The 25,651-nt window shown below is 38.9% G+C and overlaps 2 protein-coding genes across 3 annotated transcripts; both read left to right on the top strand.

Moving 5' to 3' along the window:
- The first annotated feature begins 122 nt into the window (after nucleotides 1-122).
- Nucleotides 123-8,609, top strand: pdpk1b (3-phosphoinositide dependent protein kinase 1b). The gene is made up of 14 exons (XM_068305105.1): nucleotides 123-260; nucleotides 2,054-2,344; nucleotides 2,541-2,583; nucleotides 2,686-2,823; nucleotides 3,455-3,599; nucleotides 3,702-3,799; nucleotides 3,938-4,013; nucleotides 4,133-4,201; nucleotides 4,501-4,597; nucleotides 4,894-5,067; nucleotides 5,367-5,584; nucleotides 5,704-5,761; nucleotides 6,061-6,213; nucleotides 6,325-8,609. Exons 1-14 carry the CDS (start codon nucleotides 237-239, stop codon nucleotides 6,436-6,438), a joined length of 1,698 nt encoding a protein of 565 aa, XP_068161206.1. The 5' UTR covers nucleotides 123-236; the 3' UTR covers nucleotides 6,439-8,609.
- A 259-nt stretch (nucleotides 8,610-8,868) lies between these two features.
- kctd5b (potassium channel tetramerization domain containing 5b) lies at nucleotides 8,869-25,341 on the top strand. Of its 2 annotated transcripts, XM_068305814.1 has the most exons (7): nucleotides 8,869-9,221; nucleotides 16,048-16,156; nucleotides 16,641-16,732; nucleotides 16,827-16,922; nucleotides 17,131-17,235; nucleotides 19,991-20,116; nucleotides 22,118-25,341. In XM_068305814.1, exons 1-7 carry the CDS (start codon nucleotides 9,000-9,002, stop codon nucleotides 22,145-22,147), a joined length of 780 nt encoding a protein of 259 aa, XP_068161915.1. In that variant the 5' UTR covers nucleotides 8,869-8,999; the 3' UTR covers nucleotides 22,148-25,341. The 2 variants fall into 2 exon arrangements, with proteins under 2 accessions (XP_068161915.1, XP_068161916.1); XM_068305815.1 differs by lacking the exon at nucleotides 17,131-17,235 and having other exon boundaries at nucleotides 8,871-9,221.
- Nucleotides 25,342-25,651: the final 310 nt, after the last annotated feature.

The following is a 25,651-nucleotide window of genomic DNA, read 5'->3' as shown; positions in this document are numbered from 1 at the left end:
AACTATTGTGTCTGAAAATCTACTGCCGCTTTCTGAGTGGATGCTTATTACTAAGAAGAAGTTCAGTAGGTTGTAAATGTGGCGAGGGGGGCGGACACAGCGGGAGTCTCCTCTGCTGTCCTGCGGTAACATTGTTGTGGAACGACGTCACAGCTCGAAAATGAAGGCGCAGAGGCAGCCATTACTGGAGCTTCTCTAATTATTTTATTCCAAATAAATATTCAAGGAAAACTCCCATGGCAAGAGCTACAAGTCAGCTGGTAAGTGTTGCTACTTTGACATGAACAACAGTTCGAAGCCCGTGTCGGATATGTTTGGTGTGGTGGCTGCTAGTAGTTAAATAGTTTGGTCGGGCCTTCATCTGAGGAGCGATGCTATCCGCAAATATTGGTTAACACTACGGCTCATAGCAATGTTAGCACGCTAATGTTGGCTAGCACAACATTAATGTTAGCAACATTCGGCTTCTCCAATTCATGGCTTTATTCATATTTAAAGTTTCGTCAAGTCATTATATGTTAATATAACATCACACAATGTCTCATTAAGCTCATAGGATGTGAATATTTCCCTTGTTTAGACGCTTTATCAGTTGACTGACGTTAGTTAAACATGTTCGCGCTTTCGATCGATGTTACGGCTAGCTAACAAGCTAAGGTTAGCTTGATTACGTTCCACCTGTAGTTAGAAGAAAGCTTTTTAAGGTTATCGCTGTGTAGTCTGCATGTCAGTCCATTATCTTTCAATTTTAGGTATCAATGATAGGTTGTCCGCTTTGAACATGATGCATAAACGCTATTTTGACAACACACGAGGTTCAGAAGTTAGTTATGTCTTTGTTGCTAACGTTAGCTAATTGAGTGACTGTTAGCGTCAAGTTTAGGACTCGCTGTCGATGATGGTCGGCATTATTTGATAAGGTAGCAGGAGCTAACGCTAGCTAGCTAACAGGCTATGGTTAGCAATGAAAGTTCGCACAGGCCTGTTGTTATCCTGGAACTCTACGTTTGTTGAATGTTAGCTGCATTTCTATAAACCATTAATCAGTTGACTAGTAGTAATTGCTCAGCAGATAGTAATGTGACCAATTGTCAACCACACCGTCAGGTCTGAATAAAACGGCTAAATGGCCACACCTTGGTTTTGAATGAGAAGAAGCTAATGTTAGGCCAACTGATCTGTGATGAATAGGAGTTGATGGCTGAGCCAAATCAGCACTTCATACAAACTTGTTGTTTTCAGTATAGTCATGGTAGTACGTACAGCGGGTACATGAAAGTAGTCATTCTGACATAGTTTAGTAAACTTAAACATTAGCTAGTGGGACCACCAGGCTCAGCAGCGGCATCATCAATGTCGATGGGTTCCCTTATCAACATTAGACTTTGCTCCTCAAGTGGTCTCACTTGAAATCAAGTTATATCTTACAAAGTGTTAAAGCTGGCGACCCTGGAATGATTTAATACATAGTTGTATTAATTTTAATGTCCAATTCGTCCAATATCCTTTTGGGAACAGTGTGCACATTTATGGAATACATTGGACAAGTTCTTGCATTATGGACCATTTTGTTTATATTATACAGTCTGTTGCAGCACAGAATGCAAGAAACTATCTCTTTGAATTTCAAAATGTGTGTTTGTTCCCATTTATTGAATAATATTATAGTGTCCAAGTTTTGGAAGTATGTGTTTTCTGATGCTTTGTGGCAAAGCAATTTCTAAATTTATTGTCTTACAGGATGATACAAGATCATTCAAAAATGTGTCCTATAAAATAAATACAAATTGATATTTATATCAGCTCTCACTGTTGTCCTTTTCTACTGTTGATTCACATCATTTAAATACTTGTTCAGAATGCTTAGCAAATGGCAGCAAGGGTTAGGTAAGGGTTGAATTATGTGTTGTCAGTTGTCACTTTTTAGGGAATTAAAGGTGAATATTACATTTTTAAAAAACATGCTCAGGATCTCCATATCTCTTTAGTAGTTAACACTTGGACATGGCATCACCTTGTTGCTTGACAAATTCTAAATGGTCTTGTCTTCCAGTATGATGTTGTGCCCATTCAGCCCAGCGTTGTCATCTGTTCCTGCTCGCATCCATCAATGGTAAGAAACCACCCTGACTCCTGCTCGCCACTTGCTATCCCAGGCGCAAGCAGTAGCCACTGTCCTAGCATGGAGGGCTCAACTTCACAAGCCCGCACTGTTGGACCATCTGCCAGCAACCAGGGCTCAGACCTCCGCACACAGTCGGCTATCCAGGCCCCTCAGCCACGGAAGAAGAAGCCAGAGGATTTCAGATTCGGCAAGATCCTTGGAGAGGGCTCCTTCTCAACAGTATGTAACTTGCTTTCTGCTTTTGAATTATACTTGGGAAGATGTTACTACACGCTTGCATTCTTTTGATTGTTGGATGAGTCATCCTGAGTTTATTTGAGGAGATTTGACAGAACAGATCATACAAAGATTATAAGACTTTCCCCTCAGTATAAGATACAATTTTGTTTTGTTTTTTTTTGTTTTTTTTTCAAAGGTTGTCTTGGCAAGAGAGCAGTTAACAGGGAAAGAATATGCAAGTAAGTAATAACTCGAGAATTTTTCAAATTAAACTTGTCTAACAAAATTGAAACACCAGTCTTTCATAATTATTTTTTCACATTTTCTTCTCTATTATCCAGTTAAGATTTTAGAGAAGCGCCATATTATGAAGGAGAAGAAAGCCCAGTATGTGAAAAGAGAAAGGGATTTGATGTCAAATCTAGATCATCCGTTCTTCGTCAAGCTCTACTTCACATTTCAAGATGATGAGAAGTTGTGTATCCTTAAGCAAGTATAACTGGACAATACATGTTACATAAAAGCTTAATTGTTATTTTTGTGTCAAAAGATCTTAAATTGTGGTAACTTTAGGTAACATTCACAGCATCTTCACAGAGAAAAACAACAGTGTGATGTCATCTCTCCACCCAGTGATGTATTCCATAGCTACATGTATGTCTGTAAACCCCTCGAAAAGAAACCGTGCCCTTGCTAGACATTAATGCTAACGCCATGCTGCGGTTGAACTATATACACATTAACGGCGTATGCAACCGTCTGAGTTGGAGGCATGGCTGTACACTGTCTGCTATCACCGTGTTTTCAAATTTGAAGTGCTGCAGAGTAATTTTGACCCTGTTGACATAGGGGCCAGTAGCAATAGTGGTGAAAGGGTTGGTCAGACTAGCTTTCCAGACACCAAGCTGTAACTGACTGATATAGTCGGCACTTGAACACAGGCTTTTGATAGCCAGATCAACAGATCTGTCAAGGAACAGGAGACTGCTGTTACAGAGTAGCATACAACGCCATACTCCATGAAGAGAGTGGATGCTCCTGTATTTAGCTGGGTGGAGAGATCATCTTAGTATGATGAGTAGGCATTGTTCCTTAACTAAAAACTAACAGATTTTGGTCTCAGCTATGCTAAGAATGGAGAGCTTTTGAAATACATTCGTAAAATTGGTTCATTTGATGAGACCTGTACTAGATTCTACTCAGCTGAAATAGTTTGTGCTCTAGAATACTTACACAACAAGGGAATAATACACAGGTAAGAGACTCTTTTATTCACAGATTTTTCAGTTCTTATTTGTGTTTTCTTGACAACCCTGTAATTTCCTTCATCACCTTGCACCTTTTTTCATCTTTGCAGAGATCTGAAACCAGAGAATATTCTTCTGAGTGAAGATATGCACATCCAAATAACAGATTTTGGGACAGCAAAACAATTATCGTCAGACAGTAACCTAGGTATCATCACAGCCCTGATTTCAGTTGTAATTCTGAATTTGAGTGTACAAACATATTAGTAACATATATGTTAAATGTTTTTGTATATCAACACTTTGTTTTTCATATAATTTACTTTTTATTTGAATCATTTGGTAGCGAGAGCAAACTCCTTTGTCGGAACAGCACAGTATGTGTCTCCGGAGCTGCTAACAGAAAAATCAGCCTGCAAGAGGTAAATACTTTTATTTATTGTGCAAATGATGTAGCTGCTAATGAATATTGTTCTGTTTTTATATTTGACGGATTAAAAGATAAATAGAGATAAAGTTATATTTCTCTTGCTATCTTAAGCTCTGACCTGTGGGCCTTGGGATGTATTATCTATCAGCTGGTGGCTGGTTTACCACCATTTAGAGCTGGGTGAGTACTAAAGAGATTTTATCACGGTACAGTTCATTCTTATTAATCATGTTCCAGTAAGGGATGGTAAAATTACATTGCTAATAAGTTATCTTCAGGTAATAACCTAGGTATTTCCTCATTGTACTAGCTCTTGCTTTTGATATTGTATATTTGTATTAATAAATTTCCGTAATACTTATGTGGGTTAAATTTAATAGAAAACAGTTAAAACATGAGTCATTTCTTTATTAAAATGTCATGTTCTTGAAACCCATACTCATGAAGTATTTTTCTCTCTTGTTTTTCATATATTTTAGAAATGAGTACCTAATATTCCAGAAAATAATAAAACTGGAGTATGAATTCCCAGAGAAATTCTTTCCCAAAGCCAAGGATCTTGTCAAACAGCTTTTGGTAGGTCATCTACTATGATTGTAGACATGAGATACAGTGAAATGTCTGTGGAGATTGTCAGTCGTCCAGTTCATGGCAAGTCTCCATGTTGAATAAGTCTCCTGGACTTGTAGGAAAAGCTTCTGAAGCCTTCAGGCTTTTCTGACAGTTCAGTTGGCTTTCTTAATCACAGCAATGCAATTACATATTACCTGTGGGCACATTATTGTGCTATTTTAGTTATTTGTTCCATGTTTGTTCAGACCCTGCAATACCACATATATCTGTATTATATACGTTTTTGTGTTTTGTATCAGTCACAGGACCCTTCAAAGCGCATTGGATGTGAAGAGATGGGAGGGTACGACCCTCTGAAGCAGCACCCCTTCTTTGACACCATCTCCTGGAGTGACCTTCACATACAGACGCCTCCAAAGCTCACCCCATACTTACCAGCCATGTCAGAGGATGATGAGGACTGCTATGGAAATGTAAGACATTTCATCAGGATGAGAGCACGCAGTATCATGTCTACACATGTGTTGCTATCAGCAACACCATATAAAACCAGCGTGGTTTCACTGTAGAGCAGGACTGCATACGCAAATGAACAGTCAAATGCAATTACCGTAATGGAAAACTGAACCTTGAGCTTAAAAGTTAAAACTAAACTTTTATGTGTAGTCTAGTTTTCTCATTCTTTCAACTTATGTGTACTTTTTGAATTGCGTAGATACCCCCAGATGATGAAGAATTGTCAGCTTATTTCTGAATATTTGTCTCATTCCAGTACGATGATCTCCTGAGCCAGTTCAGCAACATGCAGATGGCCCAGTCCAGCTCGTCACACTCCCTGTCGCCACACGAATCTACACCCCCACAGAGGTCCAGCAGCAACATAGAACAGTACATCCATGACCTAGATAATAACTCTTTTGAGCTGGATTTGCAGTTCACTGAAGAAGAGAAGCAGCTATTGCTGGACAAACAAACCACTGGAAACCCCTGGTAAAACCCTTCAGTGTTTCAATTCTGTCAACATTTTCGTCTATGTGAAGTAGAGGATTGTAAATTTAATGAGTCAAATGGAAGGGATGCCATTAATTTCTTGCTACTTATTTTTACAGGCACCAGTTTGTGGAGAATAACCTGATTCTGAAAATGGGCCCAGTGGATAAACGGAAGGTGTTTGAATTTAATTTGTTTGTTAACTTCTATTTATAGCTTTATATATTTAAAAAAATAATCAATTTGTATTTGAGGAGCTCTTTTAAATTAAGAAATTTCAAATGGTTAGAGTACAATAGTTGTGTTTAAAATGAAATAGGAGCAGATTGTCCAAGTCACTTCCCACTCTTGGGCTATAGCAGTATTACTTAGTAAGTAAAGGGGAATTCCCTGCTGTGGTTCGGGAAGTGTGAAAGGCCTTATAACCCCCTCAGTTGGTGAACGTATGTCTCAAGGCTTGTGGTATACTATTGCAGGGTCTGTTTGCACGACGGAGACAGCTGCTTCTCACTGAAGGACCACACCTGTACTATGTGGATCCTGTCAACAAGGTCCTAAAAGGGGAGATTCCTTGGTCCCTAGAGCTACGACCTGAGGCCAAGAACTTCAAAACGTTCTTTGTTCACACGGTACAAGAAAATAATTAATTTTTTTATAGCAGATTTGCCTCAATTTTTATTTTGCCTACTGAAATCTTGTTTCAGTTTTTTAAAATACATTTATTTCACTGGTGTTTGCAGCCTAATCGAACATACTATTTGATGGACCCCAGCGGAAATGCTGACAGATGGTGTAAGAAGATCCAGGAAGTGTGGAGAAAGATCTATCAAAGGCACCAAAACCCTGGCCTATAGGAGCACAAATCCTTGTGTGGCCAATCCTCTCTTGCTCTGAGGCCAATCACTGAGCAGAGTAACACCCTCCTTAGTGCCCTTCATCATCGCAATGTAAACAAACTCTTAGAGACGCTGGCATCTAGACTTTGTTTGTTTTCCTGAGTAGAAACATGGGAAAAGTACAATTTTGGATTCAGGGTTGCTTTGCTTGTTCTTTGTGCTCTCTGTGAGGCTTCAATTACATTTCTCCATGTATGGATGAAAAGACTGCCACCATGCACATCTGCTTTTTGTACATTCTGCAGGGGGGAAGAAAAGGGCAAGCTTGCCCTGTAGAGTGACACAAGCTTGGGTACCTCTAGAACTATCTCAAGTGAAAGGACTGGTTTCCTGCTTCAATGATACAGTGACACAAAATCTAGCTTTTATCAACCAGAGCCTATCCTGATATCTTAAGCCACATCCTAATCCTCCATTGTATGTACAAGCTGTAGTCACATCCCACATCTAATGCATATACTCCATAGTTGTAACAGATACTGTAAGCTGATTCAGTCTCACACATTTACCGAATTTAAATCCTATATATTTTTGTCAAAGCCCGAATGTTACTATTTTTGAGTTTTCTTTCTTTTTAATTTTTTTTTAATGTCTCTTGGTACTTGCTTATTGCAGTCCAATTAAGGTCTTGATGTAACAAAGCCCAGTGCTGTTCTGCATTGAGACGTGGGTTTGAATCAATCTCTGTATGAGTGTGAGCCTTCCATGCTGTTACTGAGGATGTATTGCTAACAGGAGTGGGTAAACATGCCACTAGCTTGTACTTCCTAATCATAGCTTTCTTATCTTTCCTGCATGGCCAGTTTTGTAGCTCAGCCGTGTCTGCTTCTCTCTCCTAGGGCACTGGAGATATAGTTTATTCAAGATTAAAGGTGGGTTTTTTTGACTGCATTGGCAACCATAGTAAATATTATTCGATAATTTGGCTGTTCTGTACCATTCACTGGCTATATTTTATGGTGTGAATTCCTCACTTTCCTTTTTGGTGAGAAGTTTGTTCATCTTCCATACGTACAAAAATCATATGTGCTGACCCACCCCATGCTGAACAGAATACCTTCAACAGAAACAAACATCTATCATTCACAGAAGCAATCACAGTAAAGCTGTACTCCCAGGACAAGTTGGCAGAACTGCCTAAATGGGTTCCGGCCCATTTATTTAATTTCTGGCATTTGGCTTAATAGAAATTCAATTGATTTAAGTTGTGCTCCTTTTTTTTTTTAAGCGATACATGTTATAACACTTTTAACTTTGACATATTCCCTTAAGGTAATTTCCAATGGTCCTCTTCCTTCAGCTGAGTCAGTGTGTGCAGTGTGTGACTGGAGTATAGGTGAAGGGGAACCTCTGGTCCTGTGGCCCAGGGCTCGATGTGGTTGGATGTCAGTTCAAGGATATCTTATCTGATCCAAATAACCGTTGAAATTGCTGTATCTGTCTATAAAGTTGAGTAAACACTAGAAAAAGTGTTTCCCTCTAGTTATAAAAATTGTTTGAATCAAGTCGATGGCAGTCAGTTACATTGTGTCTGAAATACTCTACCTGGCTTGTAACTGACTAGAACTGTGATGTACAGATGATGTATTATTAAAATCTGAAGCAAGTAATGCAATGATATTAGGATACAGTTTTTGTATTTTTATTCTTGTATAAGGTTATTTGATGGCTATTGTTTAGCCTCTAGTTCATTCTGTGTTATTTAAATTCTAATATATGATCATATTTGGATTGAAGTCATGTTCAGGGGCCATGTTGTGTATGTATTGAGATGTAAAGCCTTTGAATGTGAATAATTATTGTAAACTATAATATTTTACAGCATTTTTCTTACTATATCATACATTTTCTATTTGCTCAGTGATTTAATCATATTCTGATAATTTAATGAATCTGTTCATTCTCTCTCTGATTATTTGTGCGCTAGGTCAGTAGATGTTGAATGATAAATTTTCCACTTAATGCTTGATAGTCCAGTAATTAAAGCATGTAGGGATTTAGGCATACAAATAAAGCCATGTGTCCTGTCTTCTGTTGACTATTATAGTCAGGAGAGTGAAAGCATCAGCATTCAGTGGCAATGGCATCTCATATTTTTCAGCATGTAAATAAAGTGCCCATTATCTGTATTGTGTTGTGAAAATCACTTTAATGGAAACTTCACAGTAAAAAAAACACAACTTGGTTATCGATACTGTAAAACTCCCATTTTTGTCTCTTCAGTTCTGTAAACAATATTAAGAATTTTTTTTTCTTTTGTGGACTGTGACATTTTCGGGTTAAGGAAATGATTGTTCCATCATGTTGCGTCAGGAGATCAAATCGGGGAGGACCTTCTTTCTTTTTAAATAATTTATGCAAGTGTCAGCCGCTGCTGGTGGAGTGGGTTGGTGGGAGTGGCTGAGGCGCCGGCAGCCTGCTTTACATCAATCGTGGACTCCCGAGTTGGTGGCCGCCGTTCAGATACTTCCTGTCGGTCTTACAGCGCCGAGCCGAGGGCGGAGGAGACGAGGAGAGGGATGGCCGAGAACAGCTCCGAGACGAGCGGCTCCGTCCACCGGAGGTGTTTGGCTCATTCTTCAGCTGAGAGAAACCATGCAGCTGGCGTCGGGGCGTCGAAATGGATTCGATTAAACGTCGGAGGAACGTATTTTTTAACAACGAGACAGACGCTGTGTCGAGATCCCAAATCGTTTCTGTACAGACTGAGCCAAGCTGATCCCGAGCTCGACTCTGACAAGGTAAATGCTAAGCTAGCCCGGCTAGTTAGGGCTAGAGTTGGGAGCGCAGTTGGATAACTGTTTAATTTTGTGCTGAATTAGCTTCTTTGCTAACTGTATAGTTCAGGAATTTTGTTTGAAAATAATCGCACATACAAAAGTGTTTGGTGTTCTTCCCAGATATGCTGAAGTCAATGTTTTCATACTTCTTGAAAACTCTTTTTTTTTTTGTGGCTAGTTAGCGTTAGCCCGCCAAGCTAGCTAGATTCCGACAGTCACCACATGACATCCGATCTTGATGCTTTTGTGAGCAGCTGAGTTCAGCAAGAGAATGCGCTGGGTCTTATGGTTACATGAGAATATTAGTTCAAATATTGATTATTAAAACACTTTTTGTTTAATCTTGTTACCGCGTTATAATCTGAAATATCAGGTCGACGCATCAGTAGTGGGGAAACTTTTTTCCAAGTTTCCATACAACTCTTGGAGTCTCCGTGTATTTGGAGACTGCTAACAATTATGTAGCGTATTTGCTGAAACTTTAATTAAATATGACTTGTATGTTTTCCTTCAGTTGGTTTTTGACAACCAGATAAATGGTTGTTACACACAGTTAGATTTTTCCACATTATTGCTACGCTATTATCACACTGTCAATGGTTCTTTTGTCAATCCACTGAATATAATGTCTGCAGGCATTGAAACTATAATTAACTTTTTAAGTGGGTTGTACATATAGGACTTCATTGCTCCATTATTTTGTGGGGTTTTTTTTGTCTCTTCTTTCTCCCGAGGCTGGTATGTTACTTGGTTCTGTTTGCTCTTCAGTTATCAGGCTCTGTGGCAGTGGTGAGTCGTCCCTAATAAGCACACAAGTCAGTGCCAAGTGGGGTGAGGTGTTGCTGTCACGACGTGGAGCCTGACGTCCAGTCACTCTTTTCCCCAAATGGCCTCAATGCTCCAAATGCAGACTCTTCTGTTTGTCCATCTGCCACACAGCACACAGTCCCGGCTCTTTAATGTTCAACTCACTGCCCCGTTGCTCATTGTTATCACCAACTTGCACATTGTAATCTTCACCTCTGCCCCTCTTTATACTAAGCTGAGACTATGGCTCATCTCTTGTTTTCATGCAAATATCTTAATCTCTAAATAATCAGCTTGCTTTTTTGTCAGTTGATCCTCCCGTGAGCGATGGATCAGTCTGTTTCAATCCCTTGTCTTAAGTATGTATCAGAGTCTCATGTCATTACTGTACCTCTCTCCTGCAAGATTAAGATTGCGCCCCGGAAATGATGGGTTATAAATTATGCTACACTTGCCACAGAGTCTTAAACTATGTATGTGACCACAATCAGTTAATGTGCAACTTGGCAAAACAGGTTTTTTTTTTTTTAGTCATACAATCGTACATGTGATAGGAAATTCAGTAGTGAAAAAGATAAGCATAGAACTGCTTTGTGGTGAATGCCGTATTGTTTCCCAGCCAAGGAAATGAGTGCTTCAGTTCTCCGTCACACAGGCTGATGTGCTTCTGCAGGACTCTTGAGGAGGACTGCATTATTCATATTGTTGACTGGAGCCTGTTTTGCACATTGGGGTAGAGCAGGGAGAAAGTTTTGGAAGTGCTAGGATGTGCATAACCATGTCTAATCAGTACTATAAATAGACCGCAACACATTTTTTTATTTAAAAGTATTTCTTTTAGATATTTTAAATACAAATTTTCCTCTCACTCATTGTAGGATGACACTATTGTTGCTTAGTTTGTTGGTTTTCATTTACTCGTTCATGCTGCAAAATCATAAACGGGTACTACTTTACTTGAAAAATGATCAGTTGTTAGGTTGAGATCTCGCTTTTACAGACTCCTGCCCTCAAAACACTTCAGTTTGGATGTCTCAAGTAGAGACCCAGCTTTTTAGCTCTGAGTGCGACATCAATTTTTCAAGCACCTTATCGCAAAGGATTCTTGTTCCTTTAACATCTTTGTTCTTTTCATATCAATTTCCTGCCCAGAAAAGTCCTCTTTGTGGCTTGTCTTAGAGAAATTTGGTCACATTTAATGCCAGATTCAGATTGTATGTCTCACCTGAACAGACTGTCAAAGGCAACAGTGATGTCGTATGTCTTATGATCCATCTCCTCAGCATGATGCTGCAATGTGGTTTGGAAAGTTAGACATGTTTCAAGGTTTTATCAGGCTAAACAAATGTATTCATAAAGAATGATGCCTGTTTGTCCTGGCTGTACTGCATTTAAAACCAGCTGAAATTTTATTCTGATCTATAGGTAGGTCATCAGTGAGAACTTCACTCTCTTTCTTTTTTGTGATATATGTTGTAGAGGAAACTCAGAGTTGCAGTTTCATTTTCCTCCCCTGGCTTTGCCAGCTTAGCTGTGGAGCTACTTAAACTGGCTTTCATCACGACAGCAATGCTTTTAGAGGACTTTTCAAAGGAGCCTTCCCTTAACTGCCTGAAGCACTCTTCCATTGTAAATTGCTCTGCAAAATGCACTATTGGTGTTGCCTTGCTCAGTTGGTAATGGTAGGAAGGCGAGAGATTCCTCCCAGCCTTGGTGAAAGCTTATACTCATTCAAACGACAGCTTTAAATATCCTGAACTAGTTTCATATGATATAGCTGTGATGCAATGTTTGTATTATTTAAAAGACGAAGGCCTCTTTTACTATGCCATTACTGCTCGTATTCCAGGGGGACTCCTGTCTGCTAATCTTCCAGGATCAGACTTCCACTTGGCTAAGTAGCTACAGTCATGTGACTGGGAAGATCTACTGCAGCATCTTCACGTACTCTTTCTGCAGTAGTTTGGCTTGGCTGCAGTTCATGCCAAGCAACGTTTAGTAATGCTCTCATTTGTTTTAATTCTTGGCCTTTAAAAAAACAAACTGGAATTGCTTCACTTTAGGGTGTTGCTTGTTTTCATTGTCTGTAGTTGTAGTGTATTTCTTTTAGAAATACTGGTCTCCATCTGGGATATTATTTGAAAGCTTATATGAATTCATAAAGCGAATATCCCCACAGCTGTCTGGCTCGAATTAGTGAAGAATTGGATTGAAAGCTTTTAGTGTAGACCCATTATTGCAAACATGCAGAGGCCTGTGTATTTAAAGAATTTACTGTGAAGTCTCTACTGAAAGCCTTATTTGTGTGTGTGTGTGTGTGTGTGTGTGTGTGTGTGTGTGTGTGTGTGTGTGTGTGTGTGTGTGTGTGTGTGTGTGTGTGTGTGTGTGTGTGTGTGTGTGTGTGTGCGTGCGTGCGTGCGTGCGTGCGTGCGTGCGTGCGTGCGTGCGTGCGTGCGTGTGTGTGAAGGGTGGGTCACCATGGCATTTTTTGAGAGGAGGATGTGTTCTATTTGTCTGAGAATTATAAGGTTAATAAAGCTACATGATTACAGAGGCTGCTGCAGAGACCACTTGTGTTTAATTATCTTTTGTGAACTTTGATAATAAGCCATTGTCAATGTAAATCCATTCTTGTCAGACAAGCGTTGCGACTGTTAATGTGCTGACTGTTTTTTGCCAGACTGAATCACATTGTAGCCACACGGCATGCATGAGCTGCGATAGAGCTGCCATGTTTGATTCTTTACAATGACTTCATATTTCCCATGATTCTCACTTCCAGGCTGCCAATGCTGAGGTCAGCAGTGTGTACGGTAAACAATACTGAGTTCCACTGGTAATGGCAGGATTCAGTCTGAGATGACAGAACATTTTTTTTAAACAATTGTTAAAGCAAGACAGCATGGAAAGATAAGTTCAGTCTCAAACTGTGGAGAAAAGAGTCATCTGCAAACATGAGTAAACTCACGTAGGACACAACATTACAATCAGGGCACCGAGGTACCATTTACTGATTTAATTTAGTGCCTCAACAATGGAAGATTATTACTCCCTGTTTGTGTTCACGAAGGTGATTGAACAGAAACCTGAAAGTTTTGCACTGAATAGCTTCGTTTGTAGAGTGTGGAACTGAAATCCGTCCTGTTATGAGTTAAAGAATCAGAATGGCCCCCAGATATGTGTCCTTTTGTTTTAAACTCTAAACAATGGTCGCTTTGTGCACATGGGCTCTTATCGGAGCCGTCATAATCGTCTCCCTGTGAACTGGGTCACTGTCACCCTAAGCCTGTAGATGCATCAGAGCACCAGAAACGAGCTTAAAGCATGACCAGTCATGACCAGTCCCTGAGGAGGAAAACTGCGTGTGTTACAGTATTGTAATTTTAAGCATTGAAGCATCACAGATGTTAATAGCATTAACCGTGACTCTGCTGTGTGAGGGAGCCAGCATGCACAGGATCTACAACCCTGAAATCCAAAGCAAATAAAATTCATTTGAGATTAATTTTTTTTTCTTCTGTGCTTCTTCCAATTGTGTCGCCCCGTTTCTGCTTTCCTTGATATGAGAAAATACTGTCAAGATTCAGGTTTTCAGTATTTTAGAAAGAAAAATGTTCTCGTGAATACAAGTAACTGTTTTTTGAAGGCGATGAAAAGGTAAACACTTGATTATACTCGCATGAAGATGTAAACCATTTCCATAATAGAACAAACAAGCCCGCTATTCTCAAATTCACTACAAGAAGTTGGAAAGCATGCAGGCTCACTTTTCTCCCTCTGTGTTGCTACAACTCTGGAGACTGAAATAACTTGAAACTTGACATCTCCTGAAAATTTTGGTTGCCCAAGCTGATTTCAGTTACACTCAAGACACCTGCATGGATGGTTGAAACTTTTTTGTGAGTGTTTGTGATGCGTAATTAATCTTATGATGGGATAATTACTGAACATAATGTATGTAAATATAATAGCAATATCAGCCTAAACAAACTAGCTTATATCCTCCACAGTTCCTTACATTACCATGTTGAACCAGGCAGTGCCTCAGGCTCCTGTCTTTCCTCTGCACTCCACCAATAACATTTTTTTTTTTTTAAGACCTGTGAATTAATCTTGTGTTTTTGTTTGCAGTAAGGATAAAGGGACCCCAAACAACCATGTTTTTTTTAAATAAATATTAATACATTTGAAATGTTTTGTGATAATGCTAGTATCTTTTGACGTTCTATGTATTTCATGAGGTACTATCACGAGACAATATTTGTTTTGTCGATTGAGTCAAGAAAGTTATTATCCAGTCCTTCATTGCCTTGATAATTTTCTTTTGTGTGGGACTTTCATTCAAACAAGAGCAATGTTAGTTTCAAGTCAAACTATATCCACACAATAATTACTGCCAATTAATTCCTGCTTGTATTTTCTTGTGCTGTGGTCGGTAAACCGGCTCAGCGGTGCGTTACCACCACTAACCGCTTCCCTCACCTTGTGAGATAACATGATGAGTGGTTGTGCTGCTAAACTGATGTTAATTTAATTTGGTAAATTGATTTTTCAATCATAAAAAACATATTTTGATAATGTTTGAAGCATATTCCAGGTCCAGACTCTTAATGTAAGGACTTCCTGTTTCTCTCTGTCACTAATGATGGCAATTGAAGTGTCTTTTGGATTGTTGGTTGGAGAAAATAATCAGTTAAAATGGAAGAAGGTGATGATTTCTTGGGATTCTTTTTCTATTAGATTTTTTTTTTTAAACTAAATGAATGATTTTGACACCAGTCAAAACAATCAGCAAGTAAAGCATTTTAACCTCTCACCTTTTCGTAACCCAGCTTGATAAGACTTTGGGAACGAGTTGTTCAAGTCTTCATGCATTTGGATGAAGCGTTCAACTAAATGTAGGAAGGGAGATTCACCGCTCAGAGCATCTGTTTGTAGGCCCACCTGTTCAGGGGCTGAAACTTCTTTCTGGAAATATCCGAAACTGACACAGAGCAGCGAGACAAGAATAGCGCTCCACTGGGCTCTGATTAGATATTTTTGCTTTGGAAAGGAGGTCAGCCAGCCGAAAGGGTGTTGAGATCCATTACTGAAGAAAATGCATTGGGACCTTTCCTCATTATCGGACAGATTGATGGTTTTCATTCAAACCCACTTATAGAATTGTCGTAATGATGCATCTATCAATGTGCATGTGCTCTGTGGATACACTTGACTGGGTATTGACTCTACTTTTTAGGCCGTAAGTGTGTGATTCATCTTAGAAATAACTCATTTGCAAGCATTCCTTCTTGAATGATAGAAAATCAAACATCCTGGAACATTTGAGGATAAGCACAGAATTTGCTTCAGGCTTTCTTCTATGTTGAGTGTAAATGTCATGAAAGTTGGACTCACTATTGACTCACGGCATATGAAACAAGTTTTAGCAGTGTACTTGTCTCAGCTTTCATGGTTTGTGGCTCGAATTGCCCTTCGTGCCATTTGTTAGGACGAGTAGAGCTGACCGGACGAGGCTGTAATTGTCAGTTGTGAAGCAAGGTGCTTTTTCCTGCTCCTCTCAGCGGAGTCAGCCTTCTGTTTCAAATCTTTTTTCTGTTCTGCTCCAATTGTTTTAACCTCCTTTCCCCCCACGAGACCACGGCAGTCTAATCACAGTACTTACAGAAATAGGGGAATACCCAACGGTTGTGAAGGAATCAGAATCAAACCCAAGGCCTTTGGGAATAGTAAAGTGATGTCCCAAAGCTGCTCTACGTTCACACGTCCTTCCAAACCCTGTAGAGATTATCTGCACAGGAGCTAACCTCGTAATTTTCATCCCCAGAGTTTTATCCACTGAACCACAGTGATATTTTTTCCCCCACAGATTAGGCTTCGATTTCAGCATACGCCTGCTCATTGGTTGTCTTCTGGGAAATACCGTTTTAATTTTACATGTGATTCTCATCCTTGGCCTCTTTTCTTTCTTTTTTTCCAGGATGAAACTGGTGCCTATCTCATAGACAGAGACCCCACATACTTTGGGCCAGTCCTTAACTACCTGAGGCATGGCAAACTGGTGCTCAACAGGGATCTTGCAGAGGAAGGTAATGTCTGTTAAATCAGGGTGAGGTTCACACCTGTGGTTTGGTACCCTCAAAGGGAAAGCTTGGAACTGGATTGATCATTCTAAAATTTCTTTCTTTAAATTTCAGAATTTGCATACATCTACATGGCTAATAAAGTTGATGAAACATTAAAAATTTAATCATTTGAAATGGAAAAATAATAGATTAACAAATTATCACATTCTACACATTTGTGTAGTTTTTCCTATTTTTGGGCCAGTTTATTGTAATCAGACAGGATATGTGTGATAGATCCCTGAGATGAAATGTAAGTTTTTTTCTGAATCAAACTGTAGTTTCCGAAAGTATATTAAACTTATTGTTGAATATTTGCTTTTTAAAATTTCAATTCCTTTGTCTATTTGATTGTATATTAGCAAATTTGAAACTGTAATTTCATTATTATTGAGGAGATGTAGCAGGATAAATCTCCCAAAAAGACTTTTTTTGTCTGCTATTTTAGGTGTGCTAGAAGAAGCTGAGTTCTACAACATCACATCATTGATAAAACTCGTCAAGGACAAAATCAGGGAACGCGACTGTAAAACATCACAGGTATACGAACTCTTATCTAGTTCAGTCATTATGGTGATTAATCCGACATGGCTGTTAAACCTTCCGTTACGCTGGCGTTCCTTCCTCCTCTCAGGTTCCGGTGAAGCATGTTTACCGGGTGCTGCAGTGCCAGGAGGAGGAGCTGACACAGATGGTGTCCACCATGTCTGATGGCTGGAAGTTTGAACAGGTAAGTCCCCCCTGCAGAATCACAGCGATAGTCCTTCTTTCATGTGCTACCCCCGCCCCACGATGCGATGCTCACATTGACCCAGGAAGTCATATTCTCCATATTGGAAGTGGCTAAAAAAAGCCAAAACAACAAATCACTTTTTTTTTTCTTCAATGTCAACATACGTGATTCGGGCATCCTTCTGTGCTCTCATTGGTTGTTGCAGCTTGTCAGTATAGGTTACGGGCGGGCCCACCAGTCAGAGTTTCTGCTGATTGTGTCAAGGGAGGTGAAGGGAGAGGAGTCTGCTTTGCCCAACAACAGTGGAGAGGTGTGTCCCACTAATTTCTGTCCATGGGCTGGTCACTGCATGGTCCCATGTTGTCCGTACAACACACACAGACACACACCCACCCCTCAACCATCATTTTGCCTGAGTAGAAACATAGCTGTTGGTCTTTTTTTTTTTTTTTTAATTAGTTGAATGTAAATTCATCCTTTTCAGTGTACATTCCTCCTGCTTGCTCACCAATGAGACTCAGAAAACATAACACACATTTATTCACCTGTGAGTATTTCATGATACCTTTTCTTCATACTGCGTTCAGTTTGTCAGATTGTCAACACCCTTTTTGGCTGCACAACTGTTTGACATGTTTGGGGACTTTGTTGTAATCTAGTGCAGGTTGATTAGAGGTTAAATAGACAAATAGTCTTTGGGATCAGACGTAAGTTTACACGTCTACTCATTCATGTTTGTTTTTTTTAAATTTTGACTGTTTTTTATCCCTGTAATACTGAAAACATCAAATTATGAAACATCTGTTTTGGACAAAGAGATATTAGGCTCTTCAGTTAAGTAGCCACTGTTTACCTTGATCGCAGTGCTACATACTATTGACTATTTTAACCAAGAACCACTCAACTCACCAAGATAGTCCGTTATTACTTCTAGACGTGAGGGTCTGTAGCTCCGGAAATTTTCCCTAAACTTTCTTTCAACTGCAGTTGCAAAAACCATCAATCAGTTGGAGGAAATCTCTCATGTGGGCTGTCACAGGAAAGGAATTCCAGGGCATACCTTTGCTGCAGAGGAAGAAGTCATGAGAGTTATAGCTTCAGAAATTGCCCAACATAAAGCTGACATGAGTGCTTCAAAGGTTAAGTAGCAGAAATCGTGCCAAATAAACCACCACCGATGAAGGCCAGAGGAAGATTGAAGGAGAGAATACAGCATGTTGAACCTCAAAACTTATGTAACAAACAGATGACCAGTAAAATTTGTACTTGTGTTTGGTTATTCTCAGTTTTAGATCTTCATTTTCAATCTCTGTCAAAGAAAGATCAGAAAAGGGGAATGGATTTTGTCCGTATGTGTGGTTCCCATCGTGAGGAGGAGGAGGAGGAGGAGGTGTGATTGTGTGGGTGTGCTTTGGTGGTGTGACACCATTGGCGATTTGTTCAAAACTGAAGACACAGTTAACCAGTACCGCTAACGAAGACCAGCCGTCCCGTCTGGTTTGTGCTTACTGGGACAAGCCTTTTCACAGAGCCCAACATTTACTTGAATAGGAAGCTTTAGACTGGTGCTGTAGATTCAGACATTAAGGCTACAGCAAAGGTCAGCTGTAGCTTTAAAGCTTTCAGAGAGCGTTTTTCTTTTTTAAGTCAGAAAATGTGTGTGTGTGTCTCCAGAAATCCCTGAGATGTGGGATCACTGGATTTCCCACTAGAAATGAAATCTGTCTAATCTCCTTGCACAGGTCTAATAGGAGGTAAAGCCTAAAACTTTGACTTCGGGAGCGTCTTTTAGGAGATTTGACGATCTACTGCTGTCTTTAAGACTCCAGTGAACTATGACAATTTAAGTGTGTTTTACTTTGAACATTTGCAGAAAGGTTTTGAGGCATTTGAGTTTTAAGCCGTGTAAAAAGTCGAATCTAGGGGAGCAGTTTCCGATTATTTAACCTTTTTCTTGTTTTGTTTTTTCTGCGTCAGTGCCTAACGTAAGAGAGAATGCCTAACAACAAGTCTCTGACTGTAGTAGCTAATGAGGCCATGCATGTCTGAACTTGCACACCTGGGTGCAGACAGCATACAAATAGCCTGCAGTGCACACAAACCTAACATTCAGCAGTAAATGTAGTTATTCATGAGCAGGACTTGCTCTTCGTTTTTCCTGTTCCTTGTGTTTTTCAAGGTGTGTATGGAGTTTGTTTTAAATATGTATTTCTTTTTTCTTTCCTCTTCTGTCTTTTTGTGTGTTATTCTGGGAACAGGAACGAGTCCACTCCTCATTTTTTTTATAAAACTAAAACCATGATTTTATTTTATCATTTCCATTCCAGGCCTTTGTTTGACCAGAAATAGATGACGGGAATATCAAATTCTCTCATTCATAAGAAGACACATTTCACACATGCTGTATGTGTGCTGATCTTCGTTTATTATTGCTTACAAATAAATCCATCATTAAGTGAGTAATATTTAGATGGGCCGATGGAGTTCTCCAGACCATCCTTCCAGTTTCACTGACATTTAGATTTGAGTTGTTTTCCACTAAGAACGTGCAAACCTGCAGCAGCTTTATAGATGCAGCGCCACATCTACAACTAGAACGCATTGGTCTTTAGATCTGAGTGTTAATGGTATCATTGAAATGAACGATCAACATGTTTGTCAAGTGTTTCAACTGCAGTATCAAGTCATGTGTTCGTTGATGACTATCAGCTAGTTTGTTGTTCACTTCTTTATTTGCTTTGCAGGAATTATAGAATTCAAAACATTAACTCAGATTCAACCTTTTAATTAAAGCAAAAATAGTCTTATTTTGTTGAGTTTGCCTCCTTTATTGAATTGATTAGGCAATGCACAAATTGGCCTGGATGAACGTCTTTAAGTGAAGGCTAGTAAGTTTAATATTAAGAAAGTTGCAAAAAACTTTGTGCACTTTGGTTGTCCACATCTTTTAATTTATTCGATTGTCTCTGTCTGTTTTCCCACCATTAGTAACCCGTTTTTGCTCGTATTACCACATTGTACTAAAGCCGGTTCTTCCTCTGTACTATGCTTTCATGTCTCTCTAGCTGGTCAGCATAGGCTCCTCTTATAACTACGGAAACGAAGACCAAGCCGAGTTCCTGTGCGTTGTCTCCAAGGAGCTGCACAATCAATCATATGGGACAAACAGTGAACCCAGTGAGAAAGCCAAGGTGAGTGTGTGTGAAGAGGGACCAGTTAAAGATCCATCTAACATCCTCGCAAAGCTTTTGAAAGTGATGGTCTGTGTGGAATGTTTTATATGCGCTGCACTTATGAACATGCCACTAGGGGACTGAAAGTACTTCTGGTTTATTGATGAGAAAACTCTGTGAAGGCGAACATTGTGAATATTCAATCATTCAGTTAAAAAACAGCCTGCCCCTCTAACCACAAGTGATCAGAGGAGGCGTTTATGTTTATAATTTAGTTAACTATCTGCTTTTTAGGTTTGCATTAGATTTAACTTGAATTTAAAAAAAAAAAAAAACTACAACTATCATCCATATTCAGAGAGCACACAGCTGCAGACTGCTGCTGCAGTCAGTAAGGGCTGTCTCTCTCTCGAGGGCTTTGTGAGCAAAGCAGGAGGCCACCCGAGGAATAAAAACTCAACACCCCTCTGTGGATCTTCCACTCCTTACAGGCAGCCACATGTGAAGAACACGCCATTAAACATGCATTCATGCTGCTGTTTAGATTAAATGTTAAACAATTGTAGAGAGACATTATAGACTGTTGTCCAAACTAGGTCTTCAGTTATGACTGATTTTACGTTACCATTGAAGACTCTGAAATATCAAATTGTCTCCATTAAATGGCCAAATTTGGACCCAGTATTACAGTGTATGTATAGTAATATAATACTTTATAATATAATTGTAGTAGCAAGAATTAAGGGTGTCCTTGTGTAACATGCACTTGTTTTCTGTAGTTTTCTACATATTAAATGCACTTATTAATTTGAATTCCCTCTAAAAATCCTCCATCAGTAAATATTTCTCCTTTTCCAACATTTTTATACCTCCATCTTATTTCACACCATGCCTTTTTGTCTTCTTCTGTGCCGTCCGCATGCTGCATGCCTCTCAGAGCGAGGATGAAGATACAGATTATGAAATGAATGACTCTGATTAGGTTTGATGTTTGATATGACTCACTGGTGAGCCTACAAGTGCTTCTCGCCCCCCACCACTACCACCACCACCATCCCCCCCCCCCTTGCCCTTTGCCTCCTTGATGTAGTTCATGTTGCTGAAATCTTTGTTCAGTGGCTTTCAAATGCTGCTCGACCTGATGATAGACTTAAAGCGGAGTGAAGTGACTCAATCTGAACCCACTTTGGGTTTCTAGATACAAATACTAGATGAAGAACTGGATGTTTCCTCCTGAGGCTTTTACTGGCAAGTGAAGAGCTCAATTTATTTAAGTTGTGTGAGTAACATTCGTGTTATGATTGTCTTCCTCACATGGTGAACAGACCCCCCCCCCCTACCCATTCAGTTAAATTAATATTAAATATTTCTCTGCCTTCTTTATTTAGTTCAAAAAAAGTTGCCGTAGCACAGATGTGTTTTCAAACTCTTGAAATTCAAATATAATTGATTGTCACATTTAAACCATTTTGGGGACTTGAGTTTGTCGTTTCGACTGTCACCATCTGTTTTTGTTTGTTTCTTGAGCCAGACAGTACCATATTTGGAATAGAGGGTCAAATCCAGAGAATGTATAAGAAAACTTTAACATCAAAATAATTTGAGCTTTAAATCTTGATAAGGGTCTCAGTTTGAATCATTTTCCTTTTCGCCTCATTAGACATTTAGTCTCTCCTGTGCTTAGTTTCAGCAGCATGCCCCCTCCATCACCAAGTTTGAAGCCACGTAACAAGAATGGCTGCACGACCTTGTACTGTGTATTCTCTGGCGCTGTGCTCCATTTTCCTAATTTCTGCAATATTCCCATTCCTCTACACCTAATTCAGCTCATTTGAATCCCCCGGCATGTAGAGTAGCAAATGCTCTTGGCTGGGAAAGGATGCACTCTGGCAGCAGTCCTCAGTAAATCACAGATAAAGTGAGAAACTAGTGAAAGAAAAGGCACCACTGAGTAAAACACTGTGTTTTTTCTGTGATTGTGTTCATTTGTTCATTCTATCTTTTTTTGGGTCTCTGCAGATTCTTCAGGAAAGAGGATCTCGGATGTGAAGAGGACTCAGTATTATGAGCGCCAGGTGTTATGATGCAAACATATCATCTTTGTGAAAGAGTGTTTGGCGCAATGGAGATTTAAAAGGGGGAGGGAGGGGGTGCATTCATTTTTCTGTTTTCCCTCCATTTTTTGTTATTATTTCTTGATGAAAATAAGCCTGTTTACTGACACTTTGTGCCTGTACATTTGAACTGGACTTTTTTTTTCCTTTCGATTTGCAGCAATTTTTTTTCTTAATTTGAAAGTAAGGAATCGCAATCTACAAATGTTTTCTGCTAGAAAATATGGCCGTCATCACTTAAGGCCAATGATTCACTCAGGGTCATCTATGGAGTTAATTCTTATATCCTCCAACTTAAGGTTCTGGTAAGGGATTAGTGTGGTCTTTCTAGCTCAAAAATATCAAACTCAAAATATTTCTTGTACCTGTACAGTTGTTAAGAAGGGAATCATGCATTTTTTGATTTATATTAAACAGTTGGGCTTTTCAAAGTAAAACTCAACATTTCTGGAATATTTTCTCTGGTTATTAGTTTTACTGAGGTTTGATTCATCAGGAGGCTTTAAGCTATTCAATAAACATCTGATGTGTTTGAAACAGCAAATAGTTGTTGAAAATGTATGTAAGTAAACTCTCAGATTAATCATCCTGATCAGAAAAACCAAAGTGTCAGTGATGTGATTATTTAATTTAAGAGCAGTCGGTTACTTATTCTTAAAGCCTTTATAAAAGATCAGGAAGACCCCCTTTACGAAATGAAAATTTAGTCATTTTTCACTCAGACTAAATAAAATATCTTTAGAGATGTAGAATAAATATTTACATAATATGGTAATGTCACAGTGAGACACTTTGTTTGCTTTCTTGGCTTGAGAAGTAAATGTGTTGTTTGTGTAGCTGCTTGTGGCACCATGCACTCTACCTTCAACCTTAGTAACGCATTAACCCACACATGCAAACCTTGTGTGCTCTGGGATTAAGCAATTATATCTTCAGGAAGTTCACTTGCCTGTTTTTATAATGACTAAACCAAGTATTTGGATGCACGTTTGACTATACATGCATTCAAAATATCAAAGTAAGATTTTCATGACGTCTGCAAATGTAGAGTTAAAATAGTTTAAAGAAGTAAACTTGCTCTCTGAATGGGCAGGTTTATGTTAATGTCATATTTTTCTTTTAATTTAGTTTGAGACTAACTTCAAAAGTCTAAAGTTAACTGCCGAAGTAGTCATAGATATTTCGAATGTGAATTTAGATTTACAGTATGTTTTTACACATCCGTCTCTTCCAAATGTTTCCTGCCAGGAAACAAACCCACAGGACCGCGAGTCTTTTGTTTTCCACATGGACTCCTAATTTTTCTTTAACTACCGGTAGTTTATTTTGTGTGCTTGAGGGAACATCTTGGTTATGATCTTCTTTTCTTGTTTTTGCGGGGAACTGTTTATGGGTGTAGGGGATTGTTTGGAGGTAGTGGTGAAGTACTTTCTGTTCATTTCCAGATGATTTAGTTTGTATGTAAATAATCCAAATTCAATATTGATATTTAAATCTTTAAAAAACTGCACGTTTTGTACACTGTATAGAAAATACAACTAGGAATGGAAGTTGTTTATACTGGATCTTTAAAAATGAGAATCTCGACAATGTTAAATTGTGTTTTGCATTGTTTGTACAGGACTCCAGAGATTAGAGTTAGGATCAAAACAGCTGATGCTGACTATGGTGTCTTTTACTGAGAACATGCCTGGAATATGTTTTTGATAACCAATAACAAAGCTATACTTGGCTGGCTATGAAGTTGACTGTTACATTTAAAGACAAATGTATATTTCTTGCATTCTTATAGATTCTTCAAACATTTTTGTGTAGATTTATACACAGCATTACAAGCACTACAGTGGAAAAAAAAAACACTGCACATTGCTTACAAGCCTGTAATGTTGTTAAATGTAAATACTGCATTTTTGAACACTTTTTTTTTTATGGAACATTGTTTTCAGGTTTGATGTGTGGTTTTTGATAATTGGATATTTCATTCACATCTAATCATTTCGTGTTGCCTTTTCCCAATGACCAAAATCCTATGTCTTATGTGTATTGTACACATTAAACTTAGTGTCAGGGATGAGTAAAATTTTCTTAATGCTGGCACACTTTGTATATACAGACTTGTTAATGGCACACAAACCTCCATTTAATCAATGTACACATATACACTTGACTAAAACAAATTTTTCTAACGTCTGGGAAACACGTATGGATGCATGTTTTTGATATAGTGATATATATACACACACAAGGGCTTTTAAAGTGCAAAATTTGACATCTGCAAAGAGGATCACTCAAAGTAGACTATTTCCTGCCAGCGCTAGGCCATGTTTACATTTGCAATAGTATTCTGAAGCCTTCCATTAATGTACCGTCTTGCACTCCCTCACACACGCGAACATTTGTTTGACTTGTGTGACTGCACCAGTGGAAACTAGCATACCCCACTCCACATGAACTGACATTCACACAGACATGCTGTCTGATGATATTCCATCCATTTCTGACAGCCTATTCTTGAGCGTTACTAACAATCTTGATATCCGCCCTGTCTGGTGGCATGGTCATTTTTATTGAGCTTGCATTTATGTAAGTTGGATAAGAGTAAAGGTTGGTTTAGATTTTCTCCTGAGACTTACCTGCAAAGAGATTTAACATGGTTGTTTTTTTTTGGTGTGTGTGTGTGTTTGATTTGCTTGTTTCAGTTGTAACTTAATTTGATGTACTTTGGTCTGAGGTGTTTAACCCCTCTATTTTAGCAGCTAAATTATCATTTTCTTCTTCTCAAAGAAGTCTTTTGAGCTATCTTGTGGCTTTGATAATCCTTTCATGCAATGGACGAACTTATATAATTTGTAGCGTAACAACTTATAAGTGTCCAGTTTGCTTTCCATTCAAGTCATAAGCCACAGATCACTGTAATGCATGATTAAAGATGATCACGCTTGTAATCGGAGGGAAGGAATCGGTTGTTTCCCCTCCACTGTTCAAATACACCAATAAATAAGATTCTTGTATCACTAGATAGGTCACTTCTTTATGACCTTATGCAATGTTTAAAATTTACAACTAAATCTGAGGCTAAGGGGATAGATTTGTGTGGTCTTGCTTAAGAAACTTAATAAAATTGTTGTCATTGAATTTGTGTGCTGTTTTTTATTTAGTGGTGTTAACACTGTCCCGAGTGTAAATAAAGATTCTGTGCTTTTTACGCACTACAGATGCGACCGTGATTTTCCGATCAGTATTCACATCAGGTAGTTTATCAACATACACCTGTTGAGACATTTGTTTTCGCCCACACATCAAATCTTAATTTTTATTAAATGGCGACCCCTTGTGCCACTTCCTTGAAACGCTGATGAGGCCTAGCGGTCTTTTAGAATGCCTGTTTAAATACATATGCTGTATATTTTATTTATAATGCGGGAAAAAACTGTGTTCA

This window comes from Antennarius striatus, chromosome 21 (genome assembly GCF_040054535.1).
Source record: "Antennarius striatus isolate MH-2024 chromosome 21, ASM4005453v1, whole genome shotgun sequence".
In the NCBI taxonomy this organism is placed as follows: Eukaryota; Metazoa; Chordata; class Actinopteri; order Lophiiformes; family Antennariidae; genus Antennarius; species Antennarius striatus.
The sequence above is the reverse complement of the archived record's forward strand: the minus strand, read 5'-3'. Positions and strand labels throughout refer to the sequence as shown.

Coding starts and splice junctions, on each gene's coding strand:
- pdpk1b (XM_068305105.1), top strand. CDS start 237: ATGGCAAGAGCTACAAGTCAGCTG. Junction 2,584..2,685: donor AACAGGGAAAGAATATGCAA/GTAAGTAATAAC, acceptor TCTATTATCCAG/TTAAGATTTTAGAGAAGCGC. Junction 4,014..4,132: donor GAAAAATCAGCCTGCAAGAG/GTAAATACTTTT, acceptor TGCTATCTTAAG/CTCTGACCTGTGGGCCTTGG.
- kctd5b (XM_068305814.1), top strand. CDS start 9,000: ATGGCCGAGAACAGCTCCGAGACGAGCGGCTCCGTCCACCGGAGGTGT. Junction 16,157..16,640: donor CAGGGATCTTGCAGAGGAAG/GTAATGTCTGTT, acceptor CTGCTATTTTAG/GTGTGCTAGAAGAAGCTGAG. Junction 16,923..17,130: donor ATGGCTGGAAGTTTGAACAG/GTAAGTCCCCCC, acceptor TGGTTGTTGCAG/CTTGTCAGTATAGGTTACGG.